The sequence below is a fragment of the Ruditapes philippinarum genome, unplaced genomic scaffold (genome assembly GCF_026571515.1).
Source record: "Ruditapes philippinarum isolate M1 unplaced genomic scaffold, ASM2657151v2 ctg401_1_1_1_1, whole genome shotgun sequence".
Taxonomy (NCBI): Eukaryota; Metazoa; Mollusca; class Bivalvia; order Venerida; family Veneridae; genus Ruditapes; species Ruditapes philippinarum.
The window spans coordinates 49,992-73,883 of record NW_026858681.1 but is presented as its reverse complement, the minus strand read 5'-3'; the positions used below and the strand labels follow the sequence as shown (position 1 = coordinate 73,883).

Below are 23,892 nucleotides of genomic sequence, written 5' to 3'. Positions count from 1 at the left end.
AGTTAAAATCTTAAAATAAATTCTATACCGTAAATCCAACGCCTTGCCCCGCCTCTCACAAAAAGAACGAAAATAAGTAAGTAAGTAAGTAAATAAATAAATAAAATGAATAGATAAATAAAAAAATTAATAATGCAAAAGCCGAAAAAATAAAAAAAAAGAAGCAAACCATAAGTATAAGACTGTTTATTAATTTCACGTTCAATATCGAGAAATAAAGAAAACATAGTTTCCGGAAAGCAAGACACTATCTCACATTGTTCGTTTAGACTATCTAATAGCTCACATATTGTTAATAGCAAGTGACCTTTGCATTGGTCCACTTCGAAGATAACGATAATGCATGGTAATAATAGTAATCAATTACACTTGTTGCAAGCTTGACGTGAACATTGACTCTTTGAATAGAGTAAATGACACGAATAAACGCGGACATACACATAGGACATGCAAAGAAATCATCAATCATTTTAGAGCTATTTTTTCTGTAAAAGCAATATTGAAAAAAAAATCTCCCAGAGCAATTTGTGTGTGTTTTTTTGTTTTTGTTTTTTTGTCGTATGTTCAAAAGAAAAAAACTTATTGTGAAATTCAAACAATTGATAAAATTATGGCAACTTTATAAAACAAATGTTTACAAAACAAGGAAAAGGTTATGATATATTTAACACTTATTTGAAAGAAAACATCTTTCTAAACGTCATCCGATTCAGTTATTTGATTGCTGAAGAAACTAATTTCCATGTAAACGTAAGTTTGTACTTAACATTGAAACATCCTATTTAACAGAATATAACACCATGAATCATTCGTTATTTTGACAATCTTCGTACGAATATCTAAAAATGATCTTTTACCAAGAGCTGTATGAAGAACATTACATTGAATGTCATACGAATTTAAATTTAATATAAACTTGATTCGATATAAAAATCAATTCGGTAATGCCCGTTGAATTTGAATGGTTGTCATGGAAATATTTTGATGTGCATTTATTCTGATATATTAAATTTATCTTGAAACATTTACTTGCATTATACAGTTTAAATTGATAACCGTATCCGCTGTTTAGATTAATATCATGGGCAATTTCTACTTCAGTATCTATATAATAACTGAATAGTCAATAATATTTTCTGAATTAGGAAATTAATTTAATGGGGCTCTACTGACGTTTGTTGATATGACAGTACTGGAAATATTTTCCCGCAATTTGTTAACTATTTGATGTAGATCTGAACATAAACTTTATGTGCAAATGTTCAGCTCATTTCCTCGTCCCGTTTTTTTCAGAATAATATTTCATTGTGCAAAATGACCCTAAAATGAAAAGCGTTGCATCTCCTTTCAATCAAATCGGACGAAAAACTGCACTTCATATCAAATATCAATTTAATTCTGAGTACAAATGTATATTTGCTTATTTTCCTCGTCTGCAGATTTTCTATTAATAATGCTCAATTGATATATGTAAAGGTTTCAAAATTTATGATTTTAGGCATTTTGACCTCAGTGTAGCTCCTTTAAAAGGGAAAAATGCTTACAATATTTTACGATTCCCTATGCAGAAGAATGATATCCTTATGATATACCGCTAAAGACAGCAAACAAACGACAGACTTCCATTTCCGCATTACACTTAGTGCTATATAAATCACCATGCTTCATTTACTCCTCCCCGTTTAATGTAACAGATAAGAACAAAGGCAAGAGAAATAGCCTCGTTTTTTAGAGTACCTACAAAAGTTTGTTTAATTACCGCCTATTAATTTCTGAATAAAGGTTATCTCTGCTAAGTTTGTGCGTAAATTAAAGGCAATTTAAGCGTACATGTCTATAAATTGATATAGTGTTTAAAAACTGATGAATTGAAATTACTTTTATAAACATTAAATGTTTTGTAGTGATTAATATTTTTTTTTTGCAAGATGGCATAAGTTGAAAACATATTTATTTAAGCTCGATTGCAAAACATCTTGCAATTTACATTTACCACTTTCGAGTCAATGGCATTTAAGGGACATCGTGCTCATTTTTCACTGTCAACTTGGGTTGAATTAGTAATGTATTTCAAAAGATTTGCTAATAAAATAGTGATTGACCAATAATTGATAATGGAAAATGTGTGTGATATACTTCCCAAATTATAAAGAGACTGTCCCACTCTTTTGAAGAACTGAGTATTACCGATAAATTCCGAAGGATATTTATGAACATTTCTGTTGGTCACATGGATTTTTCATTATTTCTTGGTAGTAAAATGTGATATTCAACAAACTAATGGAAAAATGATAAATAATTTTCATTTTACCTGTTCAATGACTATTTTCACTTGGATTGTCATAATGTCACTTTGCAATGACATTATATCTTAAAATAAATTGGTCTACAATAGACACACTCTTCACAAAAATTGCAAATATTGATACAAACAATAGAAATGAAGCATAAAATATTCTAATAAACTATTTCTTGAAGAAAAAAACTGTTGATATTTGTAAGTGATTTAGTATGAACATTAATTTGATGAATGATAATATTTTGATCTAGAACAAATTATGATCTGCTACATATAGATATGTAATATCATATATCTCACACTAACCAACAAGATCCATATATAATTGTCTCGTGGTTTGTTAGCATGTATGATATTAAATACTACCAATATATTCATTTATGGTATTACAGACTACCCAGTTATTTATTTTAAAATACATGTACGAATATCATCCGGTAAAAATATAAGAAAGAAACTACAACACACAATTATACCCACAAGGTTATAAAGAATATTAATACACGTAAGCGATGCAAGAGATAACAAGAAACTGGTAAATGGTAAAACAGTTTTAGAACATGTGATGTTTCAATAAATCACGCCTTTGGAAAACTGGTAAAAATATCCTTATTTATTTAGGTCTATTTAAGGACAGCAATGTTATATAAACAGATCGCTTATTTATAGAACTTGGAAAAAAGAAATCAAAACGACATGGATTAGACCTTGTGCTTAAAATATTTTTCTCTGACGATGTTTTAAAAACAAATTAGTTCTACATTTAGACTCAACCTCATTTGGCTGCGATAGACCTACTTGCGTCATAGAGTTTTGAAGTTGTATGAATACAGGACATTCATAATAGGGCACTTAAAACTGTCACTTACCCCTTTGAGCATGACTTTCATCTCGATGAATGTTTTCTTTAATCGTCAGACTTTGCAAAGCTTCGATTTGCACATGAAACAGAACTGATTACATTTTGAAGATTCGAGAACATCAATTCATGTTCGTTCACATGTTCCTTCGTAGCAATAAGACTTATAATAGTTTAAGCTTTTTATCAAAAAATTCCTTTATTCATGGCTTATTCTTATAAATGTAATAACTAAAGAAATTATGTTATGACAATGAATGATAAATATTAAAATAAAGGGCAAAGGATTTCTTACTATAGCTCTAAAACTCACATCAAACGGCCAGGAATTGCGAAGAGTCAAGCCATTGGCATCTGATTTGTCGGTCCAGTGTGCTATTCTCTACATCACCACAGCAATGGCGTATTCTAAGTGCCTATGGCTATATATCTTTAAGATACTTTTAATTTGTATTTGTGAACGCCATCTTTATTAATGGAAAGGTGAGCTTTTTATACCTACTTACCACCATTGTTTCCGGATGATTCAATAACATTTTTTATTATTAAAAATATTAAAAGGGAACCATATCTAAAAGTCATTTTATAATTGATCTTTTTTGGCGAAAGCAATGCTACTGTTATTTATCAGAACTAATGATCAATTCATTTACATGCAATAAATATTTAGAAACTCTTTTGAAATAAACTTCTTGAGAAAGATTTAATAGATAAATTCGGCATAAATCTTATATCCTGTCTGGTTACGACTTATACAAGAATTTATATATCATCATTTAAATCGGCACACAGAATAATGATTTTATAACAAATGATTCTTTTTGAGGAAATTTATAGTCGTTTCAATGATTATGTGTATCTATGCGATGTATTTAACAAAATAATTGGCTGTACTTATTAGGATTTCATATCTAGAGCTCAGTTTTCCAGCGCCAGTAGTGGCAGATTGCTGCAGTGATGACAGAAATCTTAAATAAACTGACAACTTTATGTAGGGTATAAACTTGGTTGGTATAATCAAATAGAATAAATATCAATGTCGTTGCTACAGACTTACTGAAAACTGGCTGAAGAAATTATACTGTAATTCTTTACTCGTTTTTACTTTGTAAGTCTTAATTTCAGGAGAAATAAAATACGCCCTCGTAATTAAGGTTTTTATATATAGTTCTGATTACGTTTTTGTTTCTTTTTTTTTGTTAGAGTTTTTAGAACTTCTATTTAAGGCAATGTCAAAATTAGGCTTATTTAACCAATAAGTTGTATTGCGTGCGGCAATCTAGAGGTATTCTGCCTTAACAAGTTTCTAAACTGAAATACTTGTACGTGTGATAGACATATATATTTTGGTGATCTAAACTAAATTTCATCTTGTATAATTATGCTTACATTTGATATTAGAAAAAGGGAATTTCATGCCAATTGTCACTCCTGCTTTTATGATATATTAATATTTTTGTAAATCATACAAGTATTGAACTATTACTCAATTACGTTCTTTTTATGCTACAATTCATCAAATTTACATTTACAACTGTTGACCTACCGTTTTCGGTGTAAATTTGTCGAGGATCATAAATAGGTCAACAAATATAAAGTGAGAAAAAAAAAAAGATTTTGCACCAGGCTTAATATTTGTTCAGGATAATAATTCCCATAGTTAATGTTTCAAGTGTACTAGAACTGTACTTTATTGTTCTCCATTTTCAATCGATTAAAGACCAAATCAGATAAGTTCCTATAATCATCTAAATTTCCTTCACTAATTAAAGAAGATATCTTATATATCACTTGGTTGAATGATACCGTTTTAATAAAGAATGGTACATGTTACAAGATAGGTGACAGAAGAGATGTAAAACAGCGGATATAACAAACCAATTATCTAGGTTCATAATAATAGGTTTTCTAAAAAAAAAGAGTGCTTCATCTGATTTGATGAGGTTTCTCTTATACCATTGTAGGACCATTTGTGAACACGTCCATAAAGATTCTAACAAAATAATGTTGTTGTTGGCGGTGGTGGTTTTCCTTCGCTGTTATTGATTTGCTCAAATAAACCGGTAAAGAGACTGTCTTCATGTAACCATTTACAATGTACATCATGTACACCAAATTGAATCTCACTTTTCAAATGGATCATAGGTAAATACCTTTTCTTACTTAAAGAAAATGTCTTTCCAATTTGGTAGTGCGTTTATGATTCAGTAGTAAACAGCTGAAGAGAAAGGCAATATTGTCTTGCATTAATATAATTATTTAATTTTAATTTCAGAAAAACGAATCTATGACATAATGGGACCTACTCTTTTCTCACTGTTTTAAACCGACTGAACATTATATGTGGACTATATGTACAATCAGATATGTTTCTCTTTTAATTAAACTTCCCTCATATACGGCCACAGACATTGCGTATTTGCTTACTGAGTTGAGCGATAAGGTCGTGTGAATGAAGGACAAAACTATAAAAATGAATGTCATTAGAGCTGTAAATGAGAGGACATAATTAACCCGTTATCTTAAATCAAGATAATAGCAATCGTTAAATTTGGCTTCCTTTGGGTAAGTTTTTCTTTGTAGCAAATTAGGTCAAAGTTTGATACATTGAATTTACGTTTTTTAGAAATCATATACATGTATATATAAAATACGAATTTCAAAGGAAGTCAAAATATTTTCTGTGCATCTCAGAATTATTGATTGCTTGCATCTAGTATCATGATAATATACTCAGTTAGTTTTATATGATAGTTGTATATAAAGAAATACCAAATGTAATTAATACCAAAAATAATTTAAAAAATAACATCAAAAAACTACAACAACAAAATAACAACAACAACAACAACACAACAAAACAACAGAAAACATAACAAACAAAGAAACAAACAAACAAAAACAAGAATATATTTGTACATGATTACGAACATTGTCTTCATATTTCCAACATAAAATTATATTAATTCTTAACAAAATTCTGGAAACAAAGTGATCCCTCGGAAGCAATGATCACAACAAAATAACATAAGAATTGCAGACTAACCATTATTTTCTAGGCAGATTTCAATGAGAACAAATCATTACAGTCAGCAGCAAATATAAACTAAGTTTGGCTTGTTATCTCGAAATCAATATTATGTTTGATGTAAATACCAACTTTCACATAATAACGAATTTAGAAAGTTCATAATTATGTAAATCTTGACCTTCTAAAATATGTGTGTATCGGTGAATAATGTCTTACAGAAATATCTCATTTTTAAAGACGGGCAGAATACATACATTTAACATACACTGTTGGAAGGTGGTCATTGTTACTCAATTTATTTCATTGATTCTATTGGATAACGTATGCATAGTTAAATTATACTTTATGATTAAATACAAAGAATATTTCTAAATATCTTCTTCGAAATAAAGGCCAAAGTAGGAATTATATAGTATCTTTAGATTGACATTGTTAATAGTTGTCAGATGTTATTGCTCAAAACACTACCATTATCATTTCCTTAACCATATATCAAATCAAGATTGACTGTATGTAACATTTCGAATTATCTAATACATTTACTGTGGAAAATAAATCATCTTTTTGTTAAAGCAAGATTCTATATAACTATCTTAACATATTCTTGAATTTTTCGCAACTAATTCAACGCAAGTCTAACATACAGTTCTTTTCGCAGACCAATCAGATAATATGAGTAATCAATTCCTGTCTATGTGTTACTGTGATTGACCAAACAAAAAGAATTGATTAAAATTGCAACGGTGACACGTAAAAGTTAAAATCTTTAATCGTATTTTTTGTATTTCAGTTTCAGCTATTTGATATTTTTTCTTGTTGCGTGGTTCCAGTACCAAATATTGTATACAATACAATTACCTTTAGAATAGGTTGCTTGTTCAAAACCTCTGGGTCCTTTCAAAATTCTAGTTAACATACATTCGCCCACTGTTTAACCCCTTGGGCATGTTTCTAAATTAAATATTTTATGTTTAAATATTGAAAACTGCTGAAGCCGGTGCTTTGGAGCTATGGCGGTACGTTTGTACATATACAAGAACCACGTTTTTTGTTGGATTTTACTTAGCATCAACACTGTAAGCATGTTTCGGATACGAACGGCACTTCAAGTAGGACAATCGACGCTCTGTAAGCTAGATGGATAGCTTCCTAGCATGAAATAATCAAAAGTCAAGAAACAACTAGGGCATCGTTTAAATAGTGGTTCGTGCAAACTAAAAGAAACTAGATCAAACGTTTTTTAGCACTTCCTTATCTCCTAGAACAATAAGGATATAAGAGTTGTTTAAAAATAAGAATCATTGACTGTTTTATCTAAACACAGGTACACGAAAAGAGGTTTACTTAAATTATTCTTAAGACATATCAGCCAGATGTTATTTTTAGTGTTTTTATCCATAAATGGTGAAAGAAGTAAAAATAAAATTACTATAACACTAAGTAGCATTTTGCAAAGATAATAATAATATTGAGTTCACATTACACTACGTTTTAATTCTTTTTGTTTTGATTTGCACGTCTGTTTGTACTGCGCATATGTATATACACTTGAACTGCTAACAATGTTAAGTGCATACTGGGTTACCTGCATTGGGTTGCACACCTATCATATTTGATGTTTTTTAAAGAGCAGTAATATACTATTAACATAAGCACGTTTTATATGTTAATTAATTGATCAAAATAATCGTCGTGATACGAACTGATTTGCTGACGAGTATGATTAAATTTTCAGAATAGATGAAGAAATATCTGAGAAGAAAGTCGGCGTTTTAATGAACGTTTCTGTCAGGTATGGACAAATCCTGTCTGATAAAGAAACTCTGTTAGTGACGAAGCGTATGATATTTACCAGTTATCCACTTGTGTTGTCAGAAAAGTAGGTCAAATTATAACGTGAACTGCTCGTAAACTTAAACAGAAAAGATATTGTTGTTGTACAATAAATAAATGTTTGTTCTAAATCAAAATTTTTTTAATATAAAAGGTGTTTTAGTTTTACCGTGATTCAAATATATCCTGTATCAAAGGTAAAGTTTGAAAAACACATTTGGAACATAAAATCATTTTATCTAAGGATATATATCAATATAAAGATTGTTATATACTTATTATACAATGATTTATATCGTACAATTTTTTATTGCATTTGCATTTAATTTAAGATTGCAGTTTTATGTCAGTCAAAGTGTACATTTTGTTTTTAAACTTACTGATATAATGACCCTGTCTTCGTTTGTACCATAAATATCCTTTGTAATTTGTAGATATTCACGATTTATCAAAACATGATGAAATTACCACTTCTGACTTTGGTCCGTTCAATGTATATTCCACATTGTTTAAACAAGACTTATTTTAATAAAGATTGGAAAACAGATTTGAAGAAATCATTTTATTAGAGATCGCTTCACAGATGTAAATTATTAACAATCAAACTCCATTTGTTTTTATGCGCATTGACTATAGAGTAAACTGAGACTTTTGAATGGTAACACTTTTAGAAATAATGAATTTATGTTGTTCTATAAGAGGAGATTTATGAGCAGGAAAATGGCTTTCTCCCACACACTACTGTTATTTGTACGCTCCTCAATGATAGACATGAAACTTATACCTATCAATACTATATATTTAGGATATTTTCGGCATTCACACATAAATAAACTATCCCGTTAGTTGTTTCTAATTATTTTGTGAAAAACTTCTGTAATCATTTGTGTCGATAACAAATCAGAACTGCGGGACAACTTTTTACAGCCGCCAGACAGTACTTAATACATGCTATTTCAAGAATGAAAATTTTAAATATAGAGAATTCAATTCAGAGGTATGAAAGCAAAGAAATAAAGACCAAAATACTAAATTAATATTTAAATACTGATTCTACTGAAAAGAACAAGGACTAAATATGTTTGTAATAAATTTCAGTGTTGAGAAATAAATGATTTTATATCAAAGAGTTAGCTGAACGTTATTAAAAGCACTGTAATGATGTGAACCGCGAACACGATATTCATTCAAAAAATTCATTCAAAAAAACTGTCAGAAAATAGATTGCTAGGGAAATAATAATCATCATATAGTTAAAGGTATTTCAATTCAGAAAATAAAACCATTGTAGCGTTAACTTTTGATTGGCATTCATGATTCACATATATTGAACAAATTAACATACATCCTTTTTGATAACTGAAACATACATCTCTTAGAGCAGACATGTTTAGATACAATTTTAGTGGCATTTCGATATAAATTTATATTTCACCAGCCTTATTTCTTCTCTCGTTATTTATATAGTTCTTGTCTAACATATGCTTTTTCCTGGATGTTAATCGATGAAAAACCGTAACAGTTCTTTTTTAATCAATTGAAGCCCCGTTACTAATTTCCTAAGATTGACACGAAATGGGGAATTGATTAACTTAAGTGTATGATCTAGTTAGTAGAAAGAGCGAAAGAAAGATTGATATTTTATGGTAGAAACAAGTCGTTAAAACAATAAAACCCACGTTTTTTTGTGTGTTTTTTTGCTTTTTTTTCAGAAACGAATTCTCAAAACTCATACACTTCTTAAATAAGGTTCAAAAAAGGACTTCAAAGTTTGGATACATCATGAGATGCTGCTGGGATTCTTGGAGTATGCGTGTGAGGCGGGCGAGGGACATGCATGTCCTACGACTTTTCATGCTCGACTCGATAAAACCGAGTTTGCAATTTCAAACATTTGTGATCATTGCTCTTGAATGTTTACAGTAGAGCAATCTTTCCCCTTTTCCAGATTTTGTTTTAATTTCCTGATTATTTGTATGTTTGAATTAAAATAGCAAGACATATTTGAAAAAATAAGTTAATTACACTGTATCACCGGCGCCAGTAGTGACAGATTGCTGCAGTGATGAAAGAAATCTAAAATAATCTGACAACTTCATGTAGGATATAAACTTAATTGGTATAATCAAATTACGCAATAAAGGTCATTTTCGTTGCTACAGACTTAAAAAACTGACTGAAGAAATAATTCTGTAATTCCTTACTCGTTTTTACTTTATAAGTCTTAAAATGGAGAAATAAAATCCGAACTCCTAATTTAAGTTTTTATATAAAGTACCGATTAGGACTTTATTTCTCCTTTTAAGTTTTTAGAACTTCTTCTTAGGAAATGTCCTTATTAGGCTTATGATAACATCAAGTTCTATTGCGTGCAGCGGATTTTTTAAAACCTTTTTACTTTAGTTTGACACGCAGATGATGCTTTAATACCCATGTAACTACACACTGAATTTACGGTTTTAAGGGCATTATGGCAAGATCTAGGTCTTTATGCGATTTCGGCCTCCCCGATGCCCTTGTGTTTATTTTGTTCGCGTCAAAACGACAAACCGATACACACCGCTGAACCGATATTATTTTGATCCTAATATGACAAAAATAAAAGAGATTATTAACGGTTTTTTTGTACAAGTGGAGATTACATCTGTGTTCGATATAGAGGATATTGACTGACTGAAGGTTCAACACAAAATTTATGGAACGAGTTAAATATGCTATTGATACCCAAAATTAAGGACTGATTACAGTAAAAATGAATCACTTTTTCATTGGAGTGCCTTTAGTTTAATTCTTTAATTTAGCACGTCTTAACACTATGTTTGTATACGTAAATGACGTCACGTCAAAAGAAGTAAATTCATAGATACAAAACCAAACAAAATACATTATTTACATATTTATTATTATTGTTGTAGAAACCAAAGTACAAAATGCTAAAATGTTGACATGAGTGGGCATAGTTAAAATAAAAATGGTTGTCAGACACATTTTCAATCATAATTGTACCGAAACAGACTTTATATTCGTTTGGATGTCAAATAAATACATTCGTTTTACATTGAAGATTACACATCTGTTCTTGAGTCACCCTTATCAATAATTTTAACTTTCTGGGTACACACATTTTGTATTTTTGCAGAACTTTTTGAGCGTGTGCACATAACTATCAAAGCCATTTTATATGGTATATGACATCTTTGTGTAAATGCTATTGATAAACAAAGTGTTACCAATTTATAATAATCAATGTCACTGATTGACACGGATTTTTCTGAAACTGTCATAAACATTTTAAGAGTTCAATATTACACGATAGTATCCCATGTAAATGAACAGTAAGACTATAGGAATAGCCTTGTGTCCACGAAGTTTAAATATACCAACCAACTTATAACCTAACTGTAATAGTCAGTAAATTTTAGATTTTTGTCATCGCTGCAGCAATTTTTCATCACTGAAGCCGGTTATACGGTGTTGTAATGTATACTTAAATAATTCGTTTGGAGTTCCACTAAGTTCATTATAAACCTAACAGTCCAATTAAAGTTAATTTATTAATCCACTCATTTTCAAATTAATTATGTGATATTCAATAAATCGACACAGAAGAAACCAGTAAGGAAACGGTGGCTCAGAACAGAATATAAACTATGGGAATATCAAGCCTGAATAAATAAAGTGAAGGGTCTTTTACAAAACTCTCACTTTGCTCGTCTTTAATTTATTGACCTATCAGAGTTGTTTTACAAATAAATTGTAAATCTTAACGCTATTTAAAATATTATGGACGCTACTGTACATTGGTATGTTTTGGCAGGTCTTGAACAGTATATAAATAACACATGGGTTTGTGGGTAACACAAACTTTTTACGAGGGATGATATTTTTACTGTTACTCACAAACTCCTGTGTTATTTATTTTATTACTCCGAACAATAACTGTGATGATTTTCTATGTTGATTTTATTTTATTTTATTTAGAAAATAGACCATGTGACCAAATTTTAGACTGTTAAAAATACTGTTGCCCTGTAACATGGTACATTTGCATTAACAGTAAAAAAATAACTCCCATTGGCCAATGGAAAATTAAGATTACACGAAATGTGAGGGGTAATAAAATAAACTAATAATACAAAATAGTCATTTTATAAGTGTATTTTATATCAAGTTCATACCAATCGTTCTATATAAAACTTTTAATAATAAAATGCTTACAGAAAAAAATCGCCAAATAATCCACATACCGTGATCGCTTCAGCATTTTTGTCAGTATTTGTAGCTTATATATTATAGTAGTAGCGGTCGAAATGATAACAATTAAAGATCTAATTGGGTCTATTATCGAATACGATCATAAGCATTGTAATGAATAGAAAACAAGCTAAAATGAGGCCTGGGAAAATCATTTTGCGTCGGTTGATTATACCACATTGATATTTTACAGAATAATGTCTTTTTTTTAAATCAAGAAGAAGCATGTCTTTGAATGTTCAGGAATAAGAACTCCTCTTTTAACTTTTATTTGTATTGTTAAAGTGACATACTGTCCATCTTAGAAGCTGCAAATTTGAATCCCGCAAGGGACATTGGATTCTTTCTTGCGAGGAAGCTATCCACCAAGCTAACGAAACGTCGGTGGTTCTACTCAGGTGCCCGTTTGTGTTTTAAATAATGCACGGAGGGGCACCTGAAGTCTTCTTCCACTAGTAAAACTTGAATGTCACCATATGATCTTTACTTTTTTGGTGCGACGTAAAACCCAATAAAAAGTGATTAGAAAACTTCATTTTATAAATAGGATATAAAAACGGATTTAAATTACGCAATGGTATTTCGGTATCAAACCATGCCCTGATTTAGCTCTTGGTGCTATATTTAGATAGTATACAAGCAATTTTAGTATCTTCACAGTCTGTAAAACTGTGTAGGTGTGTAATAACTAGTTATATTCGGTATTTATTCCTAGATCTTATCGTTTGTGTTATATTGTAGTTTTGTCAACATTTTTAAAACAATTTATATCTTCACATAAAATAGATATTATTGGAAAAACTTTACTCTTCATATCTGCACGGTCATAAAAATATAAAGTGCTGCTGAAAATTACAGAAACTGAAAGAAATTTGTTTAAAAAGAAAACCGTGCGTGATGAATAATTGATTCATTAAATTGCATACTAGAATACTTGAAATTTATTTAGAATTATTTCAGGACTTTAACATTATCTAAGCAACACATCTCTTCTTTATTTAAATTAGGTGTGTGAAATATTATGAAAAGTTAAATTTTCAGCACAGGGTTATGAGTTTCGTTTTCTTTTTACTAAGACTCGCTAATTCTAGTGGCATTACGTAACTGCTGCGTCATAGCGATATATAAAGGATATTTAACTTTTTTGTATCAATACAGGATTTCTTTTAATCAAATAAATATTTCATGAGTTGCGGTACTCACCGATAAAATATGACAATTTTCATACCACAAGATAAATTTACAATAAAGAACTTGGATTTTCTGTTTATTCTATACATTTGTCACTCTTTTTACATTAAACTTTGAAAGACTTCCCCTTATGTTTTGTGTATTGGCTGAATTTAAAAGAAAGTAGAATGGCAAAACATCAGTGAAAATACGGAAAATATGTTTCACTGCGGTGATAAATATTTTTTTACAATGAAAATACGAAAAATGAAAATACGCATTTTATTTCATCAATATTTCTTAAGTTTATAATAAAAAGGCCATCTTGTTCATTTTTCTTGAATCATTCAGGCAAACACATTTTCGACGTTTTGCACATGTCAGTAATAAATAGCAAACAGTCTTAAGTAGAGCGATTGCAGTTTCGAAACTGTCATAGGTACCAATATATAAATTATCCGTAATATGGAATCTTCAATCTTACTTTTGATTATATTTTTAATATTCATAGCATTAAGGTAGGAAAATTTATCGAAACGTAAAGAAGCTCTGTTCTGTATGTACGTGTAAAAACTAATTTAAGTGTTTGATTATCATGTTTTAATAAAAATAACAACAACAACAACAACAACAACAAAACTATATATGTATAAGAATTGATGTATTCGGAAGATAAGAATTTCTTATAATTGTGAATAACCATGACTTCCTTTCACCTTATACGAAACTGCAATAAAATAACGAGACACATGTACAGATAACCGATTTAAATAGAAGTGGTACTTGATAATCTCGATTTTCACGTGCATCTCGCATCAATAAAGTGTCATGCCTATTATACTTATAGTTGAACGATTTGAATATTTTCAATTATTAACAGTAGGTGATTATATAAAAGATTAATCTCATATACCATTTTTAAGCCAGAACAATATAATCAAAGGAATTTATTACGGCTGCTCTAAGTTTTAAATGGTATGTATTCAGTGTTATTCACTTTTCACAAACTTCCTCATTATGTAAAATATACTTAAAAACAAGATGGTTATTCTTGTTTATAAGGAGGGAAATTTTAGAATTTCAAAATTGATAATGTCCATTTTGTCTTTGCTAGATGGTAACTTACTATCAGATTATCTGTGAGAACTTTATGAAATATAAAGAGTATTGGTAATGCTGCATTTATAAACACAAATATAAACACGTTTATTGCACAGGGAAATCTGTCATTATTTTATTAAATCTATATATATAATATAAACAAGGGATACAAGTCGTGGCCTCGCACTACCAGCACGGGTTCGTAAAATGCATTCACACGTGTAAACTGTATAAAATATCCTTTATTCCATCAAAGTTATTGTAAAAGTTAATATATGAACGAGTTATTACCCAAGTTCTACTACAAACACTTCATTAAAACCTGTAACATTGCAGGAAATAGCTAACATTTCAATATTTACATTGGCTGTCAAGTTGTCGTCCATTTTGCAGGTGTGTTTATGTTCCGAGTATTTTCATTGGCTGATGAAAAAACCGCTATACGGCTATATGCCGTTATTATCCGGATTATTATTATTCATTAGCCAATGAAATTGACAGTTACTAACAGAAGTAGGATTTACGCATTGGAACATACGGGCAACATCAAAATGGAAGCCGAGGATAGAAATTATCAAAACAAACATAAATTGTTACAATAATTTGTACCAGAAGTTAATGATTGCATCATTGATGGTGGTGGATTATTGATATTTAACCGATTACATGATTAAACTTTCTTATATGAGCATACGTTTGCATAAGATGTCGTTTAACACGTGTAATTTTACAAACCGAAATTTTACGAACGTGTGTAAAAATAAAACATGAAAGGTTATTTTTAATAATATCTTGTCCATGTAACAACGTGAGCCATTTTTTGAAATTATCGATTCTTTCATCAATTTCCAACAATCATAAGAAAAAAAACTGTTGTATACTGCGTTGTATTTACTTTTTCATGACTTGAGCAATTTTGAGTTGTATCCCTTGTTATATTATATATATAGTGGGAAAGGAAAAAAATGACAGAATCCCCTGTGGTTTATTGACCCGATATATAGTCATATAATATAGAATAATATTTGTAACTGTAGTATTTTTCAATGAAAGGGACTTTTTCGAAACGATATTGTTACTTTCTTTATGTAATTATTGACTCGGCTTTATGTAAATTATTGACTCGTTCATAAAATTAGTGACCGCGCAATTTTCTGATATTTTACAAATATCGCCTAAACAGTTTGCGAGACAACATGTTAGGATTTCGTGTCAAAGAATTATTACGTAAGTTCATGCAATGCACCACTGTATTTATACAAGTCAATGTAAAAGTCACTGAATCGTCACGCTGATATATAAAAGGCGGTAGTGGGGTTACATTGGTTTGTTTAAGTAAGCGATATATAACAGCTTGGTTGCATGACGTTATATGTTCGATTTTCTATCGTTTGTATCAACAAATACTATTAAAATCGCACGTAAGGGACACTTGCAATATTGAAATTACAAAGCTGTGATCAATTAGATCTAAGCTATATAAAGTTCATAATAGAAAATTTACTTAGAACTATATTGGAAATCTATTTAATTTAAAATATACTTCAGTAAAAAAAGCGATGTATGTTTATTTTGTTTACGTATTATAGAGTTTCATATCAATACTGAACAAGTTGAAGTCCTAGGTATTAATTAACATTTTCTATATATAGAAACTACGTAGAATTCTTAAAAGAGATACTTATATTGGAATGTGGTTGCGCGGTCAATATGAACTTACGTCAAATAAAGTTTTATTTTTAAATTTTCCATGTAAATGTGGACACTTTAACTATCTGACACAGCGGTTGTGTTAGCGAATGGTTAACGTTTTCTTTTTAAATACACTGCTAAATAAAGCATTGTTGTGGAAAATGTCTTTCCCTTTCGTCATATAACAGGACGGCTAAAAACCTTTAAGACAGTATTGGTATTTTCTGTATGAACAATATTCCAACGTTTGGAGTTTTTCTATCGAGGATTCGGCGTCAATTTTAGTACCACTTCAAAACAATGTCTATAAAATTGTGGAATACCGTGTGCGGATTTATTTGTTATTTTATAAGTTTTTAATTAATGACAACATAAAATCTAGGAATTTTGTTTGAAAATGGATAAGTACATGGATAGAAGAATGCGTATTCGTCAGATATTTCATGATTTTATGGTAGGTTTATAATCATTCAGGATTTCGAAACCGAGTAATTCTTTAAATAAATATATTGTTAAAGACCTGACCATTTGATATTATTTGATTTTCAAATGTTTGAGATATTACAATGAAAATACTATAAAGGTATACTGACTTTGCCAGCTAGTATACCCCACTTTGTGTTGAATTATTGATAGTATTTTATAGTCATATATGTAGATAATCAGCATAATTTTGACATAGATTTCATATACTACATTAATAGAAGGTTTTCAGTTTGCAATATTTAAGGAAAAATATGGACAATAATGATGATATTTGTATTTATTCAGTTTGCACTATGAATTGCATGTATCTTAAATGGAATAACGTTAAGGGTAAACATATAATATTTATCATTTCTTTTCGAATGCAAATTTGGGGAAACCATTATATTTTATTATATTCTATATTTTATCCGCTTAACCGTATAGAAATTAAAAGAAAACAAAGATAACACATTTTATATTAATCAAATTCAATTATTTATTTTAAAAAAAAATGTGTTGTTTTGTTGTGTGTGTGTTTTTTTTAGATGGGAAAATTAGTTTTATGTTTGTCTAAACATTATTGCCAACTTTTAAGTGGATATTTCATTTTGCAAACATTATTGACGAAAGCAAACTAAAATAAATATTGACTTAACTCTGTTAAATAATCGCTACTGCAGTATATAAAAAGTTCTTAATTAAGAAATTACTGTATTAACAATTTTGATACTTTGAGACGTTTTCCGCAGTAATTCAAATTTATATCAAGTGTTTACAATATGCACGTGTGTATCTCATACAAAAAAAACGAACAGTTGTGTAAATATTAACAAATAATATTGTGCATTAGTGTGATGGGTTTGTCATGCTTTAAATTTGGAAGAATCAATTTAAACTTTAGGTGATTTCAATTCTAAAGTGCCAATTTTGAGCTATGAACTGTAAAGAATATGGCCAGACTCCACAGAAGTACAGACTGGCTAAGCTTTGTGCTTCTTTAATAAACAACCACGCGTTTGAACGAAAGATTATCTATATTTATTTCATGCTTTTCAGTGTTTTATTGTAATATATCAGATAATTATAATCTGATAAACCACTAGTGAAATTTATAAAATATAATTTTCACTGTAGCCGGACTATATCTGAATGTGGATGAAAAGAAAATTAAACTAAATGTAATAACAGGCAGAAATAAGTGCCATCATACGTAAATTTTGCTTCTATATGAAAAGAAAGTCGATGTCACCATACATCATGTTAAAAATGTAACAAAATTAGAGAATTTTAACAGAACTATATTTCAAAATTGATGATGTGTAGTCATGATGTGATGACGTCACAAAGGAGAATGCGCGACGTTACGCGGCAAAATCAGTAAACAACACTTAAAATTACTTAAAAAGCATGAAATAAAAAGAAAATTTATTTGTTTTACGGTATAAGATTGAAATATATTTCATTCGTGAACACCAGCTATTATATTTCAATATTGCATCTGGTGTTCACTCAGTGAAATTATATTTCAATCTTACATGCAAAACAAACAAATATCCTCTATGTATCTATGTGACATGGAGTCTTTTACGATAAGTTTAATTCAATTTACAAAACAATAAACTTTATATAGCTAACTTGTCATTTATTCCAGACATTTACAAAAGTTATAAACGCCACGGCATTCTGATTACTAAAACTTTATTATTTCGATTCCAACCATTTCTCGTAAACAGTTTGAACTTAGGTAATGCATTCCGGAACTACTTTATATAGTTTCTCGTACGTAAGCATATCACACTAACTTTGATATAGTGTAGTAAACAAACAATGTATATGTGTTCTTCATTAAAATGAAGAAAAAAAACAAATGTCTAGTTAACAATGCTCCAAAGGAAAAATAATTAGTTTGAAAATAATATTGCGTTTCTTTTGACCACCAATATCAATGTTCCAGCAATCTGGCAAATTAATTTAAATAATCATGCAAAAGTCGATTAATCCGGTTTTAAATATTGTAATACTGCACACCAATAACGGCAAATATAAGCTTACGGTAGCATTTAGAATATTGTATACCAATTATATATAACCGAGGGTCCCCTGTGTCCGAATTGAGAATATTGGTCAATTTACAGAGTATTTCTCTAATGGTGATACTAAATTACTCTGACACGTCATTTATAATTCATCCCCTTTCCTGATTGTACGTCTCTACACTGTGAGAATGTCTCGCTAAACGCTTTCTTAACTCTTTGCTTACCAGCTGCAATTGATTCTTCCTCTTTCGAGCAGTGCAGACCAAAGATCAGCCGGTACACCCGTGGACTTTGATCACGGACTGCACTGTTCACTATTGGGATTATAAATAGTTTAAAATGTTTCCTAAAATAATAAATGGTGTTGTCAAGTTAAAAAGATGAACAAGTCCATTTAAACACTGCATAACTTAGAATGTTTGTCAAATTTACTTATTTAGTTGAATTATTTTAAAATTATTAAAAATATCAACATGAAACGTGGAATGCTTATTATGACAATGCATAGTTGAAAAACTTGGGCGTTCCTTTAAAACAATATTTTTTGAGTCATGTCAATTTTTAACTTGAATATTGATAAAACATTGGTTATTGATAATCGTTGTCCTTAGACGAGCGTTAAGACCGCAAGCGGTGCTCTTGCCTATAAAAACAAAACATAATTGTAAGATAACAAAGTACTTAGTAATGACGATTTCTTACTATTCAACATCCAAATAAGTGTTCGGTTAATTCTCATTTGAAAAAAAAAAGAAAGAAGAAAAAAAACAACAAAAATACGATATATTTTGATTATAAAGAACAGAAAATGCAAACATAAGATTTAGTTACCGGAAGTTTACCTGAAACGTGTTAAATCGTTGTTTTATTTTGTGAACTGCAAAGAAAAAGACAAACCTTTGTGAGATTTGTGCCATGTTTTTTGTTTTTCAAAATATTTGTTTTCTGTCTTTCTTTTTATTTTATCTTTCTGAAAATTATTATTGTATCAAGAGCTATCTTTGACTTCTATTAACAAAAAAAGAAAAAATCATTGTATCACTCAGTTTAAGGATACTATCATTTTGAAAATGTCCGTTTTCATACACCATACTTTTGGCCGTTTACATACACCATACTATTATTGCTATATCGGCTGATCGATAAGGTTCGAACGCGGGGGAGGTTTTACTGCATGTGCTGATACAGAAAATATGTCTTAAGATTAATTCTCGAGAAATAACACCTTTGTTTTCTCTGAAAAACAAAACCATTCGTGGAAATCACACGATTACCCTCCGTTTAACCCTAACCCATTCATCAATAAGCTCCCGGGACATTCTCGAAGACAATTCTTGACGTAATTCAAAGAAAAGTGTAAATATGGTAAGCACTGGGGAATAAGGGTGCAAAGTTTCATTTATTTCTGTCCACGCCGTATGGTTCCGTGTAAATGAAGTACACCATTATGATAAGGCTTAAAATGAAATTTATCTTTAACTGAGGACTTGTTTCAATCTTTAATATGAATGTGTAAGTGATAACAGTGCCACCTTTCTCTTAATATGTGTAATGAACCTGTCCCGATTTTGGTGGGGACATATTGGTTAGCCCGTGTCAGTCCGACACGCAGTGACGGATTCACCCTGTCCCTCTGTCCTGTTCACACGCTGTACGTCCATATACAGGCTCAGCAGTTAAATGTGGGGACATCAGTGTCCTGTTGACAGGTTGTTAGCTGTTATTTATCTTTGTTTACTTCAAGTGAAATGATAAAGTTAAAACTTAGCTTTGCTAAACAGACATTCGACATGACCTTGCAAGCTTATATTGCTTTATTTTGTTGAATTATACCTAGGATTACTCCTTTATTATTATTTTAATCATTATTCCTATCATTATTCTATCGTTTTTCCTATAATTTCTATAATTTACCCTCATTATTTCTATCATTATTCTTTGCATTATTTCTATCATTATTCGTATCATAATTCCTATCATTACTCCTGTTATTATTGTATCAATACTCCTATTATTATTCTATCATTATTCCTATCATTATACTGTCATTATTCCTATTATTATTCTATCATTATTCCTATTATTATTCTATCATTATTTCTATCATTATACTGTCAATATTCCTATCATTATTCTATCATTATTCCTATTATTATTCTATCATTATTCCTATCATTATTATTTCATTATTCCTATTATAATTACTATCATTATTCCTATTATTTTTCCTACATTATTCTATCATTATTCCTATCATTACTCCTATCATTACTTCTATCATTACTCCTATCATTATTCCTATCATTATTCCTATTATTTTCCTACATTATTCTATCATTATTCCTATCATTACTCCTCTCATTACTCCTATCTTTATTTCTATCATTATTCCTATAATTAACTCTCCTTATTCCTATCATTACTCCTATCATTATTACTTTAATTTACTCTTACATGGAAGTTTAATATCTAAAATCATATTGAAGATTATTGCCAAATGAAGAGATATTTCCTTTTTTTGTAGTAGCAATAATGCAAATTTAGATCTGATTATAATCCGAGCTGTTCAAGCTTTAAAAGATGTGGCCATAGGCAAAATTTATTTTCAAGAAGCTCCATAAACTGTATTTCAAGGAACAATATCTAACGAAGAAATAGCAGGCGCTAAAATAAATTGTACAGCACAAAAAAACAGAACATAAGAATTTTAATGCAATCTTTAATCTAACAGTGTACTATTTAGTATTATACAATATTCTACTATATATGTCAAACTAATTTACATAGCAACTTCTGGCATATGTTTTGCTAATCATTTTGGAAAAGTAAGGTTAAAGCTACTTTATGTTAATCCAGTTATGATTACTGGCGCGCATTCACAAGTTTTCGTAATTTTTAAACGTTTTTAAAATCTAGGTATCTTTAATTACTAAAACATTTAGACTGGAAAAAAATATTCGGGGTCACTGACCGCCTCATTCTCTAGTTATCAGCCCTTAAACCTGATTTCTTATTGTTATTTCAAATCATTTCGCAGGCAAATCATTTAATTTAAAACTAAATCTTATTTTCACTATAAGTTTATGTTGTTTCTTTTTTATTATCCTAGTTCATAACCTAAAATTTCATGGAATTTCATGCTAAATAGTAAAAAAATAAGTAGTCAACTGCAAATTCTTAAAGTTCCCTTTAATATACCAACGTTTCGGCTGAACATCCACGATTTTTGGTCTCTTCGTTCAGATTAAGAGACTAAAAATTATTCAAATTAACATGTATGTCGTTTTGTAAGAAATGTGGCATAGCTTTGAGTTTAGACGAAAAACAAACAAATTACGTACCAATTCTCAAAGGGAAGTTTGCTACATAAATAGCTGAACAAATAAGGCCAACCTTGATTGTGAATATCTGACTTTGAAATAAGCACTATTTTCAAAGTCACACTCGAAAACTAGGTTGATATTCCCCTGTATTGTCGCTTAAAACTTTTTTGTTATCATATTTTAAGATCATGCAACGTTATATTTTCAGTCTGTAATATATAAACCATACATACGCCTATAAGTTACATTCTATGTTAATCACAGGAAAACTTTATGTTATGCAGTATTCTTTTTGTTCTTGAATAAAGGGGCAATGGTTTCTGATTCTGTAAGTTTGATATTTTTTGATATCTACGAGCAGCATTTAAATAACAAGTACAAAAGGCTATGACACTTAATTAGCTTTTCTTTAGAATTTAACACCTCAGCAACCAAACAACTTAATGAGCATTATTTTCGGTTTTGTGCTTTCGGGATGTGTTTTCTCCAAACTAATTCGATCATTTTATTCGTTCTTTTTTCTTCTTAAAACGATTTGGCTTTTATATTGAATAAGGCGTCACATATAACATTTAAAAAAACGCTTCCCTGTTAATAAGCAGGATGAAATCAAAGTTCAATTTTTACCCTTTTCACAGAGAAATTTACTGAGAAATCCATTTGGAATTTAAAGCCCTCCATATGTCACGAAAGAATTGATAATGAAACGCCGAAAGATGCAAATTTTTGTCTTCTATTCTTGGATAATTTCTGCCTCGATTTTCTCGCGTACATTTAATTATAGGTAACAGATAGATTTAGTATTTTGTCTTCCCAGTTTGAGGAGTGTTACAGAATTCCTGTCGACGTATTAAATCATTAAGGTTAGATACGTTGGTGGCGGATCCTTACTTAACTTGATAAATGTTGTAGACTAGAAAATCATTAAGCTGGACAAACACAATCTCTGCGATTACCAGTATTATACACGGAGCTTACAAGAGGAAGCCGACTTAACAAATGTGAATATAAGACATACTATCTTTATACTTGTCTTAACGTCTGACAGTTTTTCCTCAAGACAAAAAAAAGGCTGCAATACAATCGAATAGTATTGAACTTTACTATTTGTATACCTAACAGTTTTTATTAGAAATTAATACCAAGCTGTAGCAGAATTTAAATCATGAACTATTAGAAAGTAAATTATCTTTTTCAATGAAAGTTTATTCTTAAACAAAACTAGCTTGTTTTTATAGCCTACGTATCGTGTATAGCAATAGATGCAGCATTATAATGCTGCACGTTTGTAACGTTGCTTTCCATTGAATAACCATGACTTTTATATAATTTATACACATAGCTGTGGTCAATTTTAAAATAAACTTTTTTCTCTCTAAAAATGGAAGTTTTCTGTATTATTAATTAGTTATAAGAATTGTTGTTTGCAACATAAACTTCGCTTAGCGGCTCGGGTTTTATATACAAACAATCCGTTATTTGGGGCCATATAGTCTGTCAAAAATCTTTTAAAACTACTAGTATGATGTATAAAATGACGTAATTCATTACGTTTAAATGCCTACGGAAATAAATATACGAGCCATATCCCGGAGAGTCGTACACATCGGATTCGACCATGCATGTTAGAACCGAACAAAATCAATATCATAACATGTTTTAAAGTTTTGACTTCAAGTTTCTTCTTCATACCCCTTTAATGTGTTATTTTGGTACAAAGATTGTGTTTATTTTTTATTTTTCTTCCAGATTATCTCCATTTATGACTATGCTTAAATTGACCGTTTGTAAAAAAAAATAAGCATGAAACAAATTAGTTTTTATAT

The 23,892-nt window shown here is 29.8% G+C and overlaps 1 protein-coding gene across 4 annotated transcripts in view; it reads left to right on the top strand.

Moving 5' to 3' along the window:
* Nucleotides 1-23,892, top strand: part of LOC132753936 (small conductance calcium-activated potassium channel protein 2-like) — a 114,408-nt gene that overhangs the window by 86,579 nt on the left and 3,937 nt on the right. Inside the window, exon 1 of one of the 4 annotated variants that reach the window (XM_060744503.1) lies at nt 14,283-14,421. The exons of 2 other annotated variants lie outside the window; for them this stretch is intronic. In XM_060744503.1, the coding sequence (XP_060600486.1) occupies nt 14,419-14,421 (3 nt within the window). In that variant the 5' untranslated portion in view covers nt 14,283-14,418. Of the gene's footprint in view, nt 1-14,282; nt 14,422-16,336; nt 16,694-23,892 lie in introns of those variants that run through there. One more of the 4 variants, XM_060744499.1, reaches the window with a different exon arrangement.